General features: G+C 33.6%; 1 protein-coding gene across 3 annotated transcripts; it reads right to left on the reverse strand.

Annotated features, from left to right (window-relative positions):
* Nucleotides 1-1,120: 1,120 nt before the first annotated feature.
* Nucleotides 1,121-23,065, reverse strand: LOC137830410 (uncharacterized). 3 transcript variants are annotated; one of them, XR_011084213.1, is made up of 24 exons: nucleotides 22,451-23,065; nucleotides 21,694-21,755; nucleotides 21,382-21,519; nucleotides 20,980-21,255; nucleotides 19,885-19,971; nucleotides 19,053-19,154; nucleotides 18,900-18,965; nucleotides 16,555-16,662; nucleotides 16,403-16,464; nucleotides 16,211-16,255; nucleotides 11,707-11,780; nucleotides 11,076-11,143; nucleotides 8,924-8,992; nucleotides 8,729-8,823; nucleotides 8,562-8,643; nucleotides 8,392-8,470; nucleotides 8,225-8,312; nucleotides 7,969-8,122; nucleotides 7,218-7,406; nucleotides 7,067-7,126; nucleotides 3,521-3,825; nucleotides 2,389-2,494; nucleotides 1,439-1,648; nucleotides 1,121-1,349 (listed from the first exon to the last, which is right to left on the reverse strand). XR_011084213.1 is itself a non-coding variant. In XM_068637730.1 (23 exons), the coding sequence occupies exons 1-23, from the start codon at nucleotides 22,965-22,967 to the stop codon at nucleotides 1,595-1,597; spliced, it is 2,886 nt and encodes a 961-aa protein (XP_068493831.1). In that variant the 5' UTR covers nucleotides 22,968-23,065; the 3' UTR covers nucleotides 1,372-1,594. The 3 variants fall into 3 exon arrangements, 2 of the variants coding, with proteins under 2 accessions (XP_068493831.1, XP_068493832.1); XM_068637730.1 differs by lacking the exon at nucleotides 1,121-1,349 and having other exon boundaries at nucleotides 1,372-1,648; XM_068637731.1 differs by lacking the exon at nucleotides 1,121-1,349 and having other exon boundaries at nucleotides 1,372-1,648; nucleotides 21,681-21,755; nucleotides 22,451-22,591.
* Nucleotides 23,066-23,308: the final 243 nt, after the last annotated feature.

Genomic DNA, 23,308 nt, shown 5'->3' on the forward strand with positions numbered 1-23,308 from the left:
TAAATCTTATGTGAAGGAACATGTAGAATAGAAGTTTTCTTTTCAAATATTAAAGTTGACATGCAATTGCAGGTTGTTTTCTTTTCTTTTTTTAGAAGGATCTTGATTATAACTACTTGGAGTTTATTTTGTTTAGTGCTCCAACAATTACTTGATGCATAAAGGTTGGTGTTCTAGTATAAGATATTGTGTGTACCATTGTAAAATAACTGTCATGTGAGATCAGTTAAAGATGTGTGGTTACTCAATTCCTTCATCTTTTTTAGTAGACACCCCATACAACAACAGTTAGCATGATTCAGATGTTTTAGCCTTATACACAAATGATATGGTAGTTTGTTCAACAATTTATTTGCAAAGTATTAAGATTAAAAAACTGTGAAGATGTTGGTGAGAAAAATACCTTAGAAAAGGACAACTACAAGAAGAGCAATAGACCAGTGGCAGAGAAGGCACTAAGTCATGGTGGAACAAACCAAGTTGCAAAAGTAGAGTATAGGTCAATATGTTTTGCAATGGAAAACATGCAAGAAACTATTTGTTTCTCCATAACTTCATATTGGGTGATATCAAAAGTTTCTAAATTACATTAATTTAAAAGTTAATTTTGTATTCTTTTAATAAATTTTTTTTCATGATAACATATTATGATCGTTAAGTCTTCGTCTAAAATGTCAAGTTTTATAGTAATACCTAACATTAAAATTTTTATAAAAAAATAATAATTTAATTTTGTGTTTTTAATTGTACAATATTTTATCAGTATTGTTTAATATTCTAAATCAATCCAAAAATAATATTTTTACTTGTGAATTAATTATTCTGAAATTGATTTTTTTGGTAAAATCAGGAAGTTTAGTTTTTATCAAAGCACAACATTGTTTTTTATATGAAAGGACTACTGTACAATAATAAACACTTAATTTAATCCTGAAAAGTACAGCCATCACATTACGATCTAAAATTAAAGAATTCATAAATGAGTTTTTAGAAGTATATAATCTGTCAATTATATTAGTCCAAAATTTATAAAACATTGTATGGTTTAAGTATTTAATGTTAATTTGTATTTAGGAACCAAAATAGCAAGTGGTGAATTTTAGAGGTTATGATAAAATAATTGATAGTTTGAAGAACTTATCTTATATTTCATTAGTTTTAAAATTTAATGGGATACATTTTGAGGGACTAAAATGGTAGTTTGCTCTAAAATTTGAATTTCAATTAACATCTTCTACAAGATTCAACAAACCTGCATTATCTATAAAAAAAAATGCAAAGAAATTTAGCTGTGTGGAGCTAGGGGCTGGTTGGATCAGGTCTGTGCTATCTGGCAATGTCATGGTAAACTGTAAACATAGACAATTTGCCTTTGCTGAATAAATTAACTTTTAGATGAGTAAACTGTAATCATAGACAATTAGTTTGGTTGACATACCTGCCACTCCATTCCCTTCTTTTTGTAAGTGAAAATGATAAACAAAAAAGAGCATAACTAAAATGGTAAGAACTTTGATTCTGAAACATACAACAAAGTTAATCTAAAGGGAACAAGGGGAGCTCATGGAGATGAACATATTATTTGCTACACACATTAAGATAGAAATTCACGAATACGGACCGGCCTTTTGACAGCATTGGTAAAGCCCTGCAATGAAATGAATATGTCACAATGAGCATTCTGTTCTCTTATAAGTAAAAAAAAAAAGGACATTATTTTTTTGGTAAAAAAGCATGAATATAAATGAAAATTACTGTTTCACCACAGGTAACCAATTAATAGATTCGTCCTACTTTCAGGCAAACTTCTGATTGCACCAAAAGTAGCAGTAGTAAAATTCGCAGCAGTTACATACAAGTTTAATATTGTGCTCTAAATCAGACTTTTAAAATTTGTTGGATCAGACTGTTTCAAACCAATCAGACCCCACTCTGATCCAGGCCAAACCTTCAAACCACACCCTAATTGTTAAACTGCTTAAAATCAGCCAAGATTCGAAAAAATTGTTGAACTTGACTCTTTCCAATTACACAACCTTCTTCTCAATATAAACTCCTCGTGACCACGAGCAGTTATGTTTTAGGCAACCGCCATCATGCAGTTTCTAATAATAGATTTGCTATCACATATACATTTAAATGCTAATATATCTTTCTCTTATAATGATTTTGCTATCACATATATACACATATATTTGAAACTACAAATAATGATTTTGCAAATATCTTTCTCTTAACATATCCAATGCCCTCGAATGAATGGATGGCTTTGAATCCACAACAATGTATCTTTATTAATTAATGCAATTACATTTTATTTTTCTGTCAAGTGCCAGATAAAATAAAGAAACTTCCATTTTCATTCAATACTAAAGAAATGCAGTGTACCTCGTTAAATTTAAAAAGTAAAGGGTATTGATCTTTCTGCAAGGTAGCTTCTTCCGGTTGAGATGTGTCATTACTTTGTACGCCCTTAGTATTTGCCTTTTTAAACCTGCCCTCCAAGCAAAGAAAGATCAGCAGTAGTAAATAGTGACTATATAAAGATAATCATTTAGTAAGGCACAATTGCATCCATTAATCCAACACTACAATAAAAACATCCAAGCGGGACCATTAGATAAATCCATGGACATAAAATCTTTTTGATTTAGTAGGTACAGTTGAAGAGGAGATTTTCGTTTTTTCCATGAAGCACTGTGTCATTCCCAGATTTTATCAAAGTAAAAAATAAAAAACTAAGAAAAAACCAATACTTAAAATAACTTTGATCCAGGGCTTGATGTAGCTGCCAACAAAATCAATATTTTTACCAGATAAAAACAGTGATACACTATGAACAACTGGAAAATAAAATAATGTGCTCTCGTACTAAACTTGACAAGATATAAGTAAGAAAATGTATAACTGTTTCGAGAATGTTGGGTAACTGTTATGGCGGATTAGACGAAAGAGATTTATTACACTGAAACCTACTAGGAACACGGACTTTGGAGTGCGTGATTTCTCCAACTCAACCATTATAACTCCAAAGTGTTTTTCCCTTCTAAATTTTTCTATTTGATAACAGTGGTAGGTAGCAACTTTAACCAAGTAACTTCTCCAACGAAGCTTCACCCAGTTAGCCTTTTCTGTTCTCCTAGTGTACAAACAAATTCTTAATAGGAGGTCTAAGACATGATTCATTATGCACATCAAATTTGAATTAAGATATGCTAGAAATACTTTTTAGGTACAGAAATCAATACCATGCCGGCCCAGGAAATGTCTCAACCTGGCCATACAAATTTATATAGAATACTACATTGAGGAAAGCCTGTGACTTCAGCTAGGTTTCCTTTTAAAAAGACAAAATAAGTTTCCAATTTCAGGCCCTTAATTAAATTTCTTAAATTAGAAGCTGTTATTTTGAATTTACGATACATGGATTAATTTAGCAAACATGATTATTCGTATATCATTACTCGCTTTTAAAAGTAATAATTGACTCAACACATACAAATAACTAAGGAAGAATCACCTGTCAAAGAAACTGGAAGAACTTCTGGATGGTTTTTTCATATTTCCCATGTTTAGTGGTTTCCCACTATCTGTTGCACTTGAACTTTTATCGGTATTCAAGTTTGATGAAACTATTGTGGGATTTGCATTTAATTTCCTTGCTACATTAACCTGATTTTCATTAGTTTTCATATCAACTGCAGTTGCATAATTGGCATTGGCTAATGGGATGTTGTGAGTTCTAGTCTCAATGACTTCATGCCCTTCATTTGCTAAAGCTCCAGTTTTGTCATTACCAACTTGTAAAATCTTATGCTTTTCAACCTGTGACGTGGAAAATAGTGGAACATAAATACAAGTGAAAAATGGATATGCACATCCCTAACATAATTACCAAAGTTTGAATGAGTTTTGCAAAGTCAGTACCAGAAGTTTTATACGAGAAGAAACAGAGAAAAGATTAACAGAAAGAGAACTGATTATTATTTCACTCAATAAGAAAGAAGACACAAGCTGAGCATATATAGGCCCAAGAGAGGTTACAACAGTTACACTAATCATGGAAGAAAACAGAAAAAAAATGTTTACATTTATATCTCTAATACCCCATTCAAACTAAAGGTGAAGGATTTTTACAGACAAAACCCTGCACATTGAGTTTGCACCAAAGAAGTTCAAAACGAGTACAAGAAAGAGGCTTGGTAAGAATATATGTCCACTGATCCAAGCTAGGAATATGATAAACTTCAAGTTGCTTGGATAACACTTGATCACGAACACAAAAGACATCAATCTCCATATGGTCCAACCTCCTGGATTTGAGGCCTCAGATAAATCTCTGGTCTACAGATTCAGTAAAGCCATTTATGGCCTAAAACAAGCTCCTAAACCGTGGTTTGACAAACTCAAAACAACTGTTGCAACTTGGTTTTTGTTCCAGCAAATGTGATCCTTCTCTATTTACCTATCAGCACGACTCTCAAATTTTTTGCATATTCACATTTGTATCTTATTCAGCAGCTTACTCATAAATTGCACTCTGATTTTTCTCTCAAGCAGCTGGATAAACTTGACTACTTTTTCTGGGTTTAGAAATCAACTATCTTTCTGACAAGACTATTGTGATGACTTAAAGTAGATATATTAGAGATCTTTTGCATCCAAAGTGTTGTTATGAATTAGAGCATCAGATTCCTGTTTCATAGTTGAAACCCAATTTGGATTTTTCATAGCCTGTCTAAAACTACAAGGTTCACTATTGGTTAGAAAAAATGAAGGATGAATTCTAAGATTATGATGACCAGATTTTGATCGTGTTTCAATAGGATGAGTATTAAGAGGCCAAGGTAGAGACTCAAATTCAGTGGGTATGATTTAAGTGAGACATGTTTTCTGAATTGGTAGATTATGATTGAAAGAATAATGGTTCGATTGGAGGGGAGAGAGAGATTAGGAGTAAGACTGAAATACTGAGAACTAGTAGGAGCAGGAGCAACAAATTAAGGAAAAATAACAAAATAAAGAAATTTGATTTCATTAAAGAGAACATCTTTTGATGTGTAACTATGACCCGATTTTGACAAACAGATAGCCTTTATGAGGTAGCATGGCCCAAGAAAATACATTCTTGTGATTAGAAATCTAACTTGTGACTATTCAAGGGTCTAACAAACGGAAAACAAGCACAACTAAGCACCTTTAAAAAAATGTAGTCAGGTGACTATTTATACAAGATAGCGTAAGGACATTAAATTGGAATGATGCAGTGGGCAATCTATTTATTAAGTAGACAACATTTTGAAAGACAGCCTCAAAATTTTAGAGGAATACAAGCATGATGCAGTAAGGTTAACCCTAAGTCAGTTATGGGCCTGTGTTTTCTTTAAACAACACCATTTTAGTGGTGAGTGTGAGTACAAATAAGTCATACTGTAATGTCATTAGTGTCAAGAAATGATGTAAAGGACTTGTATACTTTTCATTCCAGTATTAAATTAAAGTTCAACCATAGACTTAAAATTATGAAAAAACAGTAAGGGCATCAGATTTGAGTTTCCAAGGATAAAGCCAAGTGAATCTTGAAAAGGCATCAACAAAAGACACATAGTACAAATAACCATTGGTGGATGGAACATGTGAAGAACCCCAAAGATCACTAAAATTCAATTCAAAAGGTGAGTTATATACAGTTGTAGAAGGGGAGAAGTCTGTGAGATTTCCCTACACAACAAGATGAACAAAAATCCATTATTATGGATTTATTTTACAAGAACTCATGCATATCTGGTTGTCAAGAGAGGTGGCATGTAGATCGATGCGAAGCAATCTAACTCGTGCCTTGGTTTGGGCAAAGAAGTGATTATGAATTTGTTCCCACACCTGATACGAGTGAACATCTCCAAGAATGTGAGACTATCGATTTTGGAAGTGTTGATTAAAGTCAAGAAAGCAAGATTTAATCTTGCACTTCCTATTCTTTGGAAAGAAAGTGTGGAGGAATCACTGGGTTTACAACAAACCAATCAAGTCTGTGTGACTTTATGACAAGTTCAACATGATAATTGGAATCATCAAGTTTTTCAGCTATAGCATTGGGAAAATATTGGGAAGCGGAAGGGAGGGAGCTTGAATTAACCATTGCAAAACAATTTCTGGCACACAATACCATATCAGAATTTTGATATGAGAAGAAACGAAGAAAAGATGGACAGAAAGAGATCGGGTTATTATTTCATTGAAAAAGAAAGAAGACACATGCTGAGCATATATAGGGTCAAGAGAGGTTACAACACTTGCACACACACTAATCATGATAGAAAACAGAAAAACCAGATAACTAACATTTAGTTGAATAACTGAATGTTTACATTTATATTTCTAATAGCCAGATTATGAGTCAGTTTGTTTAAACTTAAAATAAGTATTTATGAAATAAGCAATTTTTAAAACAATCACGTATTTTACAAGATGATAGAATTTTCTTTTTTAAAAAAAGCATAAAACTATTTATTTTTAAAATAAACAAGTTAGACAAACACATAAAAAAACATAAATTTGCTTATTTTATTAAAAATATTTTTTCAAAAAAATATGCACAAACAAACGCACCCTATACTTGACATTCAAATCTCATTTTCATTTTTTCACACTTGAAGGTATAGACAAAACTAATTATTAACCTTTCAGTCACAAAGCATTAATTCTATAAATAAGTATAATTATAGGTGTGGTCTTCCGCACTTCTGTTTCTCTTAATGAGTTTGGTTTGGGCCCCCTACTTTTGTATTTCTTTTCCCTTCAATGATATTTCTAAATATGATACATATGATTGATACAAGTTGTAGAGCTAACCTAGTTATTCAACTTGTATTGTAATGCCATAACCTTCTCTCTTTCCTTTGATTTAGAAAAAACGTACTATAATTGTTCAACAAACATGTTTTATATATATAAATAAGAAGTTATACAAGAGGAGACAGGAGAAAGTTTGAATATTCTCCTTAAATAGAGAAGGATGAGAAAAATATGTAACTAAACTAAAACGTCAAAGTTGATGAAATCTAACCTCATGTGTCAAAACCTGCTTCATAGCAACAGAAAGCACATAATGATTTGAAGTATAATCCTGCACAAATGTAGACAACAGAAAAGATATTAAAATCTGGCTGAGATTGATATTCTTCAAAGACAGAAGACCAATGATCCAAAGTCCAAACCTTGAAGTTTATAAAGTCACTGATAGGAGGAACAAGAGACAGTGTCAAACCATCTGCTACTTCACACTTCAAGGTTTGAGGCAGCATATCTGATTTCACAGTCTTGTATGTTATAGCATATGATACCATTTTGCTAACTAATTGAGCAAGATCATTTTTCTCCTTATCAGATAGTAATTGTAATGCCACCTAAAGAAAAAAGAAAACCACATAAAAAAAGAGAATAAAAAATACAGTGTAACCGGTGCTGAACATGAGCTAAATATGAGTCTACTTAGCTAAGAGATACCATGTCCGTTAACAAGGTAAACAAAATGCATGAGAATAGCTATAGATGAAAAACAGAATAAAGAAAGAAAACATAACAATGCAGGATCTTGATAAACAAAACTTCAAAAACAGACGTGCAGTACTGTTGCAAGGCTGTGAACTTAGAGATTGGGGATTTATAGGTCCTATGGATTAAATCAAACTGGACTAGGGTTTTGTTTGAACTGAATTCAATAATAAATAATTTAATAAGTAACAAAGGCCAAGCGGCACTCTTTATCATGACAATTTCTTTCTCGTCAAGATCTCAACAAATAATTTATCAACAAAGAATTGTCTCTCTCTACAAACACACTTGAACATCAAATAATAAGGAATCTGCAATTAAATCTACTTGTGCAACTATAGATGATGAAGACAAGGAGACAAAATTGATTAGATAACAAAACTATATTCAGAACAAATAGAATTAGTACATCACCGGTCTTATAGTTGGCGGGGACAGAATATGTAACAATGGAGAAATTAAATCTTCTACAAAGGAACTTGCTGACAAGTGCCTTCCAATATGCGGTGGGATTTTCTGGCGCCAGGTATTTAAAATGTCCATTTTTTCCATCATCATTGTACGATATCTAAAGATTTGTATAAGAAAAACACATTAGGAAATTTATTTTGTACGAAAAGTACACCATAAAATTTATTCTAAACATAATACAAAAATAACAAGATATTACCTCTGATGTGACTTTGGCCACTCAATGTTTGGTTTCTGAACTTGAGATACTATATGATGTACATTAATTGCAACAAGGGGCAAATATACTGATGAAAGGGAAGATAGAGAAATAAGAGTGAGATTTAACTTGTAAACAAAATTAACGTAGGTAAATTATCTTTTTACCATAAAGGGACATATGATGTGTATGCATTATGTATTGATGCAATAGATCATAAACTCCAAGATTGTTGAAGCACTTGACCTTCAAACAGATATCAAAACAAAATTATAAATGATTCAAAAGAGTCGGTGAATGAATCCCAGAAAATCAGTTGGGTTTGATTACTGCTTACAGTTTTCTGCATCACTGGGTCATGATAATTGAGTCGCAAAACATTTTCATGAATTCCATCCAGAATCAAGTCACTATCACCTCTGCATATTATTATTCTTATTTTACCATGAAGATATATTTGAACAAAAGACCAAGAAACAAGTAAGACAGTAAAATATGGCCTACCGCTTTGACACAAGGGTGTACAATGAGTCAAACTCAAAGGAACTCCCTTTATGAGATTTTCTTTCCATCTTTTTTGTTCTTTGCTTATGGAAAATCTACATAAAGAATACCAATCAATGAAAACAAGATCATTTAAAGTAGTACTATTAGATACCTACTGGATACATAGACAAATTTAATGGGAGTGACTATTACCTCTTTCCAGATGTCTATAACATTCTTTGACGTGTCCTTCTGGCCAACTACTTGAGAACCAATATCAAACTGTGCACCAAGTAAAACAAGTGAAAATTAATGCCAATCTAATGAAAAAAAATACATTTCTCCACTCAAATAAAATGTACTCCAAGTTTTGAAGTGAACGACCATATAAAGCCACAAAATGCTCTTGATATTAATCACAGGGCCAAAAAGAGACAGGTTTCCCTTCTTTATAATACAAAATGATGCCAGAAGCTATATGACGGGAAACAAACTTGCAAACCCTTAACCGTTAATCCCTGTATTGTGTAAGGTAGTTGATTCTTGAGTGCTTGTGGAATGAGGTCACATTTGAAAAATGAAAGCAAATGGACAAAAACATGGCCAAATTTATGCCATGCTTGACATTAGACAAGCATTCTGCCATCGCAGCCTATGGAATGCCCAGTAAAGTGACTTCAATTGAAACCTCCACCAATACCAAAGGGCTGTTAATAGAGATTTCATGGCCTTGAAGTAAAATGGGTAGGCAAGATGTGCTTGAAGAGGGTGATGCACAGGCTGATAAGGAAGATTCTGTAACATTATGTTGTTGCCTTTCTAAACTTTTCAAGATAAGCTTCATGTGCAAGAAGCAAGGTGTTATAAAAACATAATATTAATATATACAAAATTTCTAATTGTATCTTGATATTTTTTTCTTGACTTCCTTAATCACAAACTTCCTAGGATTGTTTTGCTGAACCTGGACTGATCAGTAAACGTTTGAAGCTTTCTTGAAGTGACTAAAGAAAGCACCATCATAGTTGATAGATATTGCCTACTTGAGGCCTAACTAGAGAACAGTCAATTCCTCACATTTTTTTGCATGTATATCTTAGTCATTGTCCCATGACTGCACACAAACATGGACCTGAACCATAAGAAAGGGATGGTCATTGTTAGTGCGCACTCATCCAGTGATAATTATGATATACAAGCAGAAAATACAGGGAATTTGACTATTTTTTGCTGGTAAGGCCACAAGTAGGCAATATCCAACAACTGTGCATGCTGCTTTCTTGAGTGGCGTAAAGGAAGCTTCACACCACACCTATGAATCAGTCTGGGTTCAGCAATACAATCTTAGGTAGGATGCGCATCCATAAGAATGTTAGACCAAACAATAATATATTAGTTTATTTATTTAAGAGGCATGATTAGGAATCTGGGAAATTTTCTTTCTTTCTTTATCCTTCATCCGAAATTCAGTAGTCAGTGGGGCTTCTACAAGTCCCTTTTGATGGATTAAAGAACTGTGGCGTAATTAGGAAATAATTATTCTATGGTTAGTGCAGATTCCGTTTTCTATTTTTTAGGACAGATTTGATATTTTTTGGTGATTTGATTTGATTTGTATAGCTTTAATTACCTATTATTTCTTTCTTTAATTAGGTTGTAAATAGTCTATAAATTTAGACTGTAATCACATTTGTAAATACATTTAATCTTTTTCTTTCAACTAGAACTACTCAAATCCTACAAACCGGCCATTGCAATCTGACATTATAATATTCTGCAAATCAACTACAACAAATGGAGGGAGGGAGTGAAAGCACTGGTGACATTTAGTAAAAGACTTGGCTTAAAGCTTATGGAATCATATGCTTTGTACAACACAGGCAACATATCAATAAACCCCATACAACTTGAGCAGTTCTTTCTTTCCTACTTGACAGCTACCTTAATTGTGATCACCCCTAGCTCACCTTAACTGAGCCCTCTTTGGGAGTTGTCTTAATTGCAGCCACAATGTACTCGGGTGTCTATATCTTTGAAATCTTGTTCTCCCTAACCCATTTTTGAAGCAGAAAATGAGAACACATTTATTTGTTATACTTCTCTCACTTGTTTTGTGTGTTAGAGACAACATCTCACATGTAACACAGTTAATTCTCTCTCTATTTGAATTCATTTTTGCACTCAAACCACAACTACAGTATTGTGGATTCTCTACTCTCATTTCAAAAAGACACACTGCCCCTGTCGTTGCACCCACCCACTTTCAAAACACTCTTAAACAATATCCATAAACCAAATTTAACACTTATATGAATTCACTAGCCTTAAAATTTCATGAGAACTTTTGGGTCGAACTAAATCTTACCACATTGAGTGCTTCTTTCTTCTTCGAGAGAAATTGGAGAGTGTTCAAGCATGATCTAATATCACATTCTGTAATGAAAGGGAAAACAATAGAGCAAGAGATTAAATGGTTGGAAAGATGATTTGAAGAATGTAACATTGAGCAAACAAATCATTAATTACACAAGGGGTCAAAAGACACACCACAAAATCAAGTATTAGATTTAGCATGAATCAACCATTCGAGATGTGACAAACACAATCCATACTACATAAAGATAAACACAAGATTATGAACATGAGGAAGTGGTAGAACAGGAAATGGCAGTTGTCGTTGTTGACAAGGGAGAGGCTGCGAAGGTGGTTAAAATGGTGACCATTATTAGGTCAAGGCAAGGCAAATCTGAAAAAGGAATTCTTGTATGCTGCCACATAAGCCAAGATACCTTTTGTTTTATTTTCTATAAAACAGAAGCTTGTCAATTCTCTCTGCTATATTCAATAGTATAAGGAGTGGAAAAACTCTCTAGACACTTGTTTCCACTTTTCCCCCTCGACATAAAGCCAAACACTAAAGCATGCAAAAATGTCTGGGCAGCACCAAAATAATACTAAGTTGCACAACTTACAAAATACAAAATACGAAAAATTACCTGTATATTCTGCCAGAGCAGTGAGTGCAATTGCACTGGCTTTCATTCCCTCCTTGTTGCATATGTATGTCAGCCTACAATGAATAGGCAGATACTTATTAAATCCAAATTAGGAAAGCTAACATTCTACATTGAATAGGCAGATATTTACTCCTAATATATACAACATATAACAGGAAACAAAATAATAACAGAATCTCGTATTGACATCCACTCTCAAATTGATGCACCAGATTAAGAAACATCAATTTGCTAACAAGTGATGTTGAGGTCAAAGTAGAGCCTTGGTAATGATGTTTGCTAGTTGAATTTGAGAAGTAACATGAGGAAAGAAACATGTGTGCAATGCTTCTTGAATAGAATGGAAATTCTCCTCAATATGCTTCATATGCCACCACCATTGTCGACTCATATTGCCCACTCACCGCTGCCACAAACAGGGTTGACGGAACCTCTTGTGCCCAATCCAAGGAGTGGTAACATCTCATTGGCTTCGATTTGAGTAGATATGGATATTTTGGTCCTTTTGCCAAAAGGATTCTCTCATTATGTATTTGTTTTGGTTGTTTTTTCAGTGTCTAATATGAAGGCTTGTAAAGAGGAACTTCATCATTTGAGAACAATGATTGAATCAATGCCTACGTCTTCTAGGTCATATACCCTATCCAATAAGGTAAGGGTAATACTATTGACCCTTTGTCTTAAGGTGTTTGAATTCTTGCCTCAAAAGCATTTACTCATTACATTGAGAAAAGTAAAAGGATAGTGTTAAATATCCTTTTTCTCAATATGTCTACACTGACAATCTTTCTAATAAAGATCGAAACTTTATTGTTGTCACAGAAATTCCTACCTCAGTCCAAGAAGCCACAAGAGAGATAAATGTGTTAGAAAGAAACTTAAAATGGGAGATTGTTGACAAACCAAGAGACAAAAGGGATGTAGGGTGCAAATGGATATTTACATTGAATATAAGGTAGATGAGACAATAGACGGATATAAAGCTAATTGGATGCAAAAGGGATATACTCAAACTTATGAAATTAACTATGAAGGAGACATTTCTTCCTGTTAGAAAAGATGAATACAGTTCAAGTTGTTCTTGCACTAACTCATTTTAGATGGGACTTACACTAGATGTAGGCAAAGAATCTCTTTTTTCATAGAGCTTTAGAAGAAGATGTGTAATGGAGATTCCTTCTAGGATTTGAAACTCACTGGGCAAGAATAAGGCTTTATATAGTCTACATCAATCTCCAAGAGCATGGTTTGGGATATTACAAAAAAAAACAATGGTTTCCGTAGGATACAAGCAAAGCCAATAAGATTATACTTTATTTATAAAGCACTCATTTACAGGAAAACTCCATGTACTTCTGGTCCATGTGAATGTTATGATTACTGCAGGAGATGATGAAATAGAGAAATTGGCTTTAAAGGAAAAACTGGCAGCCCAATTTGAAGTGAAAGAGCAAAACTAATATTTCCTGGAGTAGAGGTTGCTTATCCAAAAAAAAAATGATTTTCATCTCCCAGAGAAAATATGTACTTGATCTCCTCAAAGAAACATCTAAGCCAGGATGTAGAACTTTAAGAGTTCCTATTGAACAGAATCACAAAATTGGAAGGAAAGAGAGGTCTTCTATAGAAAAGATTCAATATCAAATATTGGTACAAAAACTTATTTATTTATCGCACATGAGACCAGACATTACTTATGCACTTCGTGTGGTAAGTCATTTTATGCATGTTCCAAGAGAAAGATACATGCAAACAATTGACAAAATTCTTCAATACATGAGGTCAAGTCCGCGAAAGGAGTTGTTGTTCATGAAAGAAAACACTTTAACCCTCAAGATATATATTGATACAAACTATGCAAGTTTTGTTACTGATAGAAATCTCCCGTTAGGTTAATATGTTTTTTGGAGAAAGTTTGGTAACCTAAAGAAGCAAAAAAACAAGATACTTCTAGTGTAGAAATTGAATTTCAAATCCTTGGTCAAGGTGTGTGACAAGTACTTTGGACGAAACTTCAGAGGCATAGTAGGCTAGCATTTAACATAAACATGACATGGTTTGGAACCAGTGTTATCAATATCGGATAACGGATCATATCAGAGACCCCAAATTTCCTTTATAGAGTTATAACGGAACCCATATCGGGTTATGGCGGAAGCATGGCGGTAAAAAGAAATATAATATATATATATATAAATAAATAAGAATGTGTAGTGGTTGTGGTTTAGGTTTAGGGTAATATGTGTTTTAATTGGGCCCAAAAGCCACACATCAGTTTTTAAAATTTTAAGGTTGAAATAGTGGCCCAAAAGTCATACTAATAAGGTGTTTAAATTAGGGTTGCAGCCACACCACACGCCAGTTTTAAACTTTTAGTACTTTTAATTTAAATTTTAAAGTTTTTATTATTTTAAATCTGAAATGGGCCTTTGGCCCAAATCTTTTTGTCTTAGAAATTAGGGTTAGGGCTTCTGCACCCTTCTTCTTCATCAGCCGCCTTCTTCATCAACTCCGAGTTTTTACACCCTTCTTCTTCATCAGCCGTCACAGCCCTTCTTCTTCATCAGCCGCCGCAGCAGCCCTTCTTCTACATCAACTCCTTCAAGCTCCGCTGCCTACAGATATTTTGGATATCTCCGATATCCGTTACCGCTCCGCCATGACAATAGCGGCCGCCATGGGCGCCATGCGAAATCCGATTCGCCACCGCCTTGTTGTGGCAGTGGTCTGGAATTCCGCTACCGAAATCCGCCATGGCGACGCCATGGCCGATATGTGATAACACTGTTTGGAACATTTCATAGAATGAGAAACATCAAAAAAAATAGAGGGTAACAAAATCATTAGAATGGTTAAAATATAGGAAAAGATCCAGTGGTAAAAAAACCACATTCCTAGAGATACTAAAATGACAACAAGTAGCATCATAACACAAAAACCCTTTTGAGCGGTACAAAAATAGCCTAAGAATGCACACATAATAGATTAGACCCCCTGCTTATGACGTTTAAGAGGTGAAGGGTGGACACAACAAACACACCTAAAGGAGTGTAGATCAATATAATCAAGATGAACTTGAAAAAGGCAAAAGAAAGGAGAATCAACCAACCTTAAAACCTAAGAAGGAAGCAAATTTATCAAAAAGACAATTGCTAAAAGAGCCTCAACCCAAATATTAGTTAATAATATCATGTAATAAGAAAATATTACTTTTCCCTTATTCTAGAATATTCTCTTATTTGTTGTACACAAAAAGACAATTGCCAATAGAGCCTCAACCCAAATATTAGATAATAATAATATCATGTAATAAGATAATATTACTTTTCCCTTATTCTAGAATACTCTTGTTTGTTGTACTCTCACGGTTTGTCATGACAACTGTATTTTTTTGGGTGATGATTAAAGTATATTTTGAGTCATATTAGATTCTTGTTTCTTGAAATTGTCTATAAAGGTGTTTGTTCTAGTCATCCTAGATGTCCTATAGTGGAGTTAATTCGTGTTTAGATTGTGAAAGATTAGGAAGTGAATATTTTGCATACCTACAAAGAATCAAACGAGGTTGTGATTGGTTAGTTTGATTGGCTCATCATCTTCAAGCTCAGGGAATGCATGTTATTCTACGACCTTGTGTTAAGGTTGCTCATATTTTAAAAGATGTAATGGGGTTCTCAATTGTGGTAGGATTTGTTGTAATTTTGTTCGGAGGCTTTCACCATCCTTAATATACCAAATATTTGCAATAAAAATCACCTTTATTTTGTCACCTGTAGCCAAATTTAGTGGTGGCCCCTTTGGAGGCTACAGTAATTGTAACCTAAGACTGGTGGTTTAGTTTTTGCAACAGCTACAGATGTGACCCTAAGACCAATTTCTAGAGTTGATTCCATTTACTCCATCATCATTGTCTTAAAATATCAACATTATATTGAAGATCATAATGCATATATAAATAGATTTCAATTGGTAAGCAGTTAAAGCAAAGGATAGAATTAATTAAAAATGTAACTAAACATTTATTTATTAAATTCAAATGCAGTTCAAGTTAGAGTAATATCTCCACCACTATCCTACCAACTGAATCTATTGTATATTCTCCATTGTGTACTAAGTGGCATTAGCAAAACATTTATTACCTTTTTCTAACCTTGTCCTCTCTCTAACCTAGTTGCTTAATAAGTTAATAACTATTCCTCTCTCTAACCTAGTAATATCTCTCTAAACCCTAACGAAAAAGGAGTAATTTAGTCCTATTCTACTTTTTTTTCTAAAACTTAGGAATTCCTTAGTCCTTAAGCGATATCCTAAAACAATATTTTAAAACAAAGTATTGTAGACTTGCCCCAAAAATAATAGGAACCAAAGAGTATCAAGTGTTTCAACTATTAGAAAATAGATTAAGTAGGCTCAGATATTATACATAAAATAGAACCCAATCTAGATACGTATGAGGTATAGACAATTTCGAGCTAATCATCACCTGCTCACTGCACGACTAACTGTTGGTTGAACAAATATATGAACCCTGTCATGGAACAAAAGTTTGTTATCAACAAATCAGATTGTATACACATTTGGATATACATTTAAAAAATGCAAATAGGAAAGACAAGAATACTAGCTTGGACAAGAATAAAAGTCAGGAGATTGGTTATCTCAATCAGAAGCTTACTTGGCTACGTGACGTAATGGTCTTAAGGCAGGTGCATATAGATCATTACAAATGCATATCACCTACATTGACAATCAATATCATCATCACTGCAAATGATTTGTCTACTCAACAATACTAACAATATGAACATCAGAACATCCAAAACGCACAGGTCTTGAAAGTGAAGCAGTTTTTGAACCCTTTTTTGCTGACTTCCTCTGCATTTGTCCTTTGCCAAAAGTTTGTTTCCCCACATCAGGCTTCCTTTCGGCAGAAATCTGCATGATTTAGTTTGAATAGAGATTTAGAATTTCCTAAAACAAACTTTCATTAAACTTCTACGTATCTGTTGTTTATACTTTTCCTAGAAAAAGGAGCCTCCACCTTAATCCCAACATCCCTTACCCTATTAATTGAAGATATACCAATGTTAAAACCATAGGAAATAGAAAGACACTGAACTGAAAACATGAGTTTTTTTAGACAGCATGAGTGCTTAATTAATATTGAGAAAATGGAATTAATACAATAAAAGAGGAGATAAGGAATCCTTTAATAATAAAAATGATACATGAATAAATACATTTATAATACATATAATCTAGATATTTCATATTCTAAAAAATTATAAAAAGATTTGTACCTTATTTATATTATTATAATACTCTCCCTCAAACTGGAGCATACAAGTCATATGAATCAGCTTGTTGCAAATATGATTGGTCCTTAGTTCTCTTACAGACTTGGTGAATGTTTGTCAATGGTTCACTAGAGTTGACAAATCTAGTGGTGAGGTCTCCAAAATCCAGCTGTTTTCTTATGCAATGACAATTTACCTCAATATGTTTGGTTTCCCATTAAAGATAATATTAGAGGCAATGTGTAATGATGTAAGGTTGTCACATATAAAATGTATTAAGAGGTGGACTTTAAGCCTAACTCAACCTCATAAAACCGGCTTATAAGGTGAGATTTGCACCCACTTATATACTATGAAATGCTCTAATCTCTAGTCGAGGTGGGATCTCCAACACACTCTCCTCACATCGAGACTACCAACTCGTGCGTGAGACTATATATTTATGGGTGGTCCGATAATGGCACGATAAGTCCAACAAATTTTGCTCTTTAAGGAGTTGCTTTAGCAATATAATCTCACAAGTGACTAGTGTCATGCCTTGTATTCTCACTACAATATTTTATTTACTTTTGCACGATATTAAATTACCTCCAACAAGAACACAATACCCTAAAGTGGAGTGCATATTGCTTGATGACTAATGAGTGCATGGATAAGGATATTAAATAGTCTTGAATTAAGAGTGTTGTAGTGTCACAACTCCATGAACACCTATCTTGAAGCTTTTCTATGTGGTGTGACATCCTCCATCCCTCTTCCATTCCTTTCCTTAGTTCTTCCTCTTTGCCAAATAATACTTGTTCTTCATCCTTCTTGTTTTATTCTACTCTTGTTCTATGCGTATGCTCATGTTCTTCTCTAAGAATCCACCTTTTGCACTTGAATAATCCTATGTTTATACTCATGTTCATTGACAAACTTTTTAGAGTTCACGTTCTATCTTCTTCCTTGTGTTGTTTTTGTTCTTGTTCTTGTGTTTTTGTTGTACCTTTAGATGCAAAAAACATGTGTAATCCAATGGATTAAAAATTCATGTATAGTGGTAAGCATCTTTGAGGTTCCTGCTTGTGTTTTAAATTCAAAAAAGATAAACAAATTCAAGTTTAAACACCATTTGAGTAAGTCCTCTTATGTTGCTAAAGTTATAAGAGGTTGGTCAGCTATGCCAGAAGACATTATTCACTTTCTGATTTTTAAATTTTATTTATTTATATACAAACCATTTAGCTTATGTTGGATCTCCAACCAGCATAATTTTATCTTGGTTAAAAAAGCTACATATTAGAGGCAATTATTTGTATTTTAATTAAAGCTTGTTAGTCAATTACAAGTGAAACAATAGACAAAGAGCGTCCTCTCAACCTAGGGAAATTTGTTAAAAAATAATTAAAAATAAAGTGCATACTAACAATATTTCAAATAGTCATAATGTTTAGATCCCAAAATTCCAACTCTACCCTCTCAAAAGTGTATATCTACTTTAAAAAACCAACAAACAAAAATATGGCATTTAGTTACATAAAAATGTCATCACGCCTGTCACAACATGTCTAGTGAGAAAATTTATGTTCCCTATTGTACTCATTGATGAATCCTTGAATAGTGAACACAACTAGTAAATGAGTTATATTGGAACCACACAAAAATCAAGGTACAAAACTTGTTTGATCACTGTGATGAAATTGAGACCTTGGACAATATTAAAGGAATCTTCAATATGACTACAATTAAGTAGGTTTGCTTAGACAATACACTTTAGGCGACATTGAGACCTTGGACAATATTAAAGGAATCTTCAATATGACTACAATTAAGTAGGTTTGCTTAGGCAATACACTTTAGGCAACAGATCAACAATTGCATCTTAACACTAACCATCTTTAGAAGAACCTCCACAGCACCCTTACCATCACCAAGAGCTCCATCAATTTCATCCACCACCTAAGAAATGAAAACAGATAAGCATTTTCACCTTTATGCACCAATGGTAAGATACAAATGAAAATATTCAAAAGCAAGAAAAGATACCAGACACTTTGGCATTGAATTAGACAAGACAGAGTTCATTTGAACCACATCAAGAATCTTGGCTTCAATTGTTGATGTAGAACGATCATCACTAGCATTAATCTACAAAAATTAAAACTCTTCTTTGGTATAGGTTGAAATTATAGGAATTTTTGTAGAGCAGGAGGAAAGTGATAGCAAGCTAATGAATAATTAGGACTTTGTATTGATCTGATTTGATAAGGAATACAAATATTGCCACTAACCCCTATTTAAGATAATACAAGACATCTAGACCCAATTAAATAAGGAAGATCCTGAAATACAATGATTGAAGCTAGTCCTGATAGATCATTATGATACTTTAAATATTCTAACATACGATAACAACGTGAGAATATTATCTAGTTATTATAACATTCTCCTTCAAAGTAAATTTTACAAAAGCTTTAAGGGAGTTATAATTAAAAAGCAAAAAGAGAAAAAAGGTACATAGCATAATGGCCTTCAACAAGTAACTTAAGACAAGACCAAGTAATACTAGACTAAAGACAAGACTAAATTTAAAAATGTGACAAAGACAACAAATGTGAGTCTTAGTCAATGCAAATTATTAATAGTATTATTCATCACCATAGATGAGTCACCAACCCAAAATCCTAAACCCTAAACCCCAACCCAATTTAAAAATCTAGGAGACTTCACCCCTAGAACCTAGAATACAAATAGTTATAGCACAACAACAATTCTTTAATAAACTTACTTGAAAATCATATAAACTACTCTAACAAAAGTAAAAGAGTTTACAACTGGAAGGCTCGTCATTCCATACGTAAAATAATACAAAAAATACCTCTACCACATGATATCCACAATGCCTAGCAGCTACATGTGCTAGTGTTGTTTTTCCAAGACCTGGTGGTCCACATAGCAGAAGGACCTGTAATCATTATAAAAATCTAATTACCAATGGGATTCAAAACTCAATGTCTAATATGATTGGTAATAAAACATTAATATACGAAAAAGGTTCCATCTTATGTTGTGTATAAACAACCCAATTAGCATAGTGCAATTGCAAGATTGCAGGAATACCACCTTCGTCCTTTTTGGTCCTTATTATAAGATACATAGAACCATTTAAAATGTATTAATGGATAAATTCCATATATCCTTAAGTAATTGTAAAGTCTATTAATGAGATATCCTCCCATTTCCCATGAAGTATACATGTATTTATTGGGATATTAACAACATAAGGCACACTCATTGGTAGAAAAATTATTCTAGAACAACAATAGTGTTGATAAATATAATCACCACCCAAACCATAATTCTCTAAATACTTTTGAAATAAAACTCAAATTTATAACATTGGTAATTAAATTTAACCAATTTTTATTGGTCTTGATGAATTAGATATTCATCTCTTTTTTACAGGACTGAAAACATAGTATTATCAAGAATCAATCCATTAATGCTACCTTTTTCCTACTACCTATACATGACTCCTTTAAATAATTCACACACTGTTAGAAAACTTACTTTTGTTAGTAACACTAAATTGTTTTACATTATATATAGTTTTCTAAAATTACTCTTACGATTATTGAAACTCATCATTTCACTCTTTTCACATAATTACTTCCAACATAATTAATTAACATGTGTTATCCCCAATCCTTACGAGAGACCAGATGCATTCCTCTTATTACTTTATAGCAATTATTGCTTATTAATTACAAAAAAAATTGTAAATAATTAAGTATTAGAAAGCATATCATGCTTCAATATACATCTCTTTCTTCTTATTTGTATTATATTGGGTTGTCACTATCTATCCCGTCTATAGCTTTTGTCTACTATAATGGTGATGGTTACTAGATGTAACAAACCTATACTTTTATAATTCTCAAGGAAAATGCAATCATGCGATTCTTATAAATACCTTCTGTTCTGGTGGACTAATATTCCTTGACTTCGTATTCCATGCATCTTGAATACTCTTTGAACTGCCACTCTCATCCATACTTACAGAATTTATATACCTCCCACCATTATTCCATTTGGGTCCTCCATTCTTCCTAGGAAACTTTGAGTTCAAAGGTTTCTGATTGTGGACAATAGAAGAATGTCGTTTCAAAGCAGACAAAACATCATCTGATGTGCTTCGAATTTCAGATCCAAATACAACAGGATCCCATTGCTTCAACCACAAGAGTACCTGTCCTGGTCAACCAATCAAATTAGTCAATGGAAATGAAACCATGCCTAGAAAGCCAAAGAATGAAGTCTTTAACTACAGCAGTTCTAACAAATTACTTTCATAGCTAAATGGTACTGTAGATACCTCACGATTTGTTTGTTCATCACTTAGAAGCTCAGTAAAGGATTTCGGAGCATACTTATCTACCCAAAGCTGTTCACTAACCATTTGTGCTTCAGGAACATCTAAAACACTTTGACCTTCAGAACTAGCTTCCAAGGCCTTCAACATCACAAGTACAAGAATAAGCAATCAAAAACATCAAAAGCTACATTTGATTACCAATTTCATATACTCTCAAAGTAAGTAACACAACCACAATGCAAAAACAATGAAATTTTCATTCGAGTTTCACACTCAAGCTCAAAAAGCACATCGTTAACCTTGAGTCCAAACCTTAGCAAAAGCCTCTTGCTCCAGCCTCTCAAGTATAACATTTATTGGTTCTGAACTAAGCTCTGCAACCAAATACAATTCAAGGAAATAAGCTCAGTAGTATTCAACAAATCTCGTTATCAAAATTTAAGAGAAAACCTCACATCAAAATAATAGTATTCTTAACAAAGTTGGAATCCTTAAGTAATCTTTGGGTGACAGACTTTGTACTGGAAAAAAGGGAGTATAATTATTTCTATTGAAAATCAAATTCGAATATTTTGTATTCATTTAATAGTTGCTTATAAGCAAGTCATATCTTATCTAGAGGAACAGAATCTCCCCAGTTTATATGCATCTACTTACTTTACAAACATTAAATAACTCTGTTAGTTCAAAAGTTATCCTTCCTTCTCTTTTGTTCCAAAACCTTTCCTCCAAACATGCCCCAAGGATCTGAAATTGTGATAAACACAAATAATCTAAGTGCATATTCAGATCAGGTTTTTTTTATTATAGAAAAAACATTAACTTTTTTTAAACAGTTTCGTCCCAACCACCAACTTCATCCTTCAACTATTAGCCACTCCCCTAAGCGCTCTTTATGAAAATAAATTGCTTATGTAATCTTAAAAATATTAAAAACCATGTTAGTACCACAAACATTGAAAGAAAAAAGAAAACCTTCAAACTAATCTTAAACTTCACAGCTAAAATACACAAAATAAAAGACTGATAAAAAAAATGTAGATGGAGTAACAGTTCGAAAAGAAAGTACCAGCAGAATATCCATTGCAATCGAGCTTCTTCACGCGCTCTTCTCCTTCAGACCGGGTCAGCTTCGCATAAACCCTGTCGCCGTTGGGCGCGGTGATCGGCATGCACTCGCCGTCAATCTCCGAGATGAACCTCGACAACGTCTTCTCCTTCGCGAACACTGTTTCCTGCGCCGCCGGCTCCTGCCGCGGAGGAGAGTAGCGAAGCCAGTCCTCGTCGGCGGCCGCAGTGGAGGAATCCTCCTCTTCGGCAACCCTAACCTTCGCTCTCTTCTCCTCTTCGGAAGGTGAACTCGGACGCGACCGCTTGTGAGCGTTGGATTCGATATCGAGCGAAGGAGCTGCGAGATCTGGCGGCGGTTGTGGAGAGTAGGATTCGGCGGGAGGATCGAGGTCTGGGAAGTAATAATGATGTTCTTCCTCTTCTTCTTGATTTTGCTCGGCGGCGTGAAAATTTGATTCAAGAAACTCGAGTTCTTCAGGGAGCGGAATATCCATGTCCATATCATCAAGCTCCATTGTTAGTGTCTGTTGCAAGAAGCGAGTGAGAGAATGAGGTGAAAGGGTTTGTGAATAGGTTAACTGAATATGGTTTTGGCGGGAATGTGACTAATTGTGTTGTGTTGTGTTGTGGTTTGGCTTATATAGCACGGATAAAGCATGTCTAAGGCTAATCAACCGTCAATATAGTAATTAATTTTTTTTCTTCAAAAATATTTTTATTTAATAATTCTTTTTAGTGATAGTTTAATTGTTCTGTCATATTAAAAATGAAAAATGGTTATTATAAACTAAATATAATGACACCAGTAAATCTTGAAGTCTCGTTGAGTCGATTTATACACTACTACGTGATGATG

This window comes from Phaseolus vulgaris, chromosome 7 (genome assembly GCF_000499845.2).
Source record: "Phaseolus vulgaris cultivar G19833 chromosome 7, P. vulgaris v2.0, whole genome shotgun sequence".
NCBI lineage: Eukaryota > Viridiplantae > Streptophyta > Magnoliopsida > Fabales > Fabaceae > Phaseolus > Phaseolus vulgaris.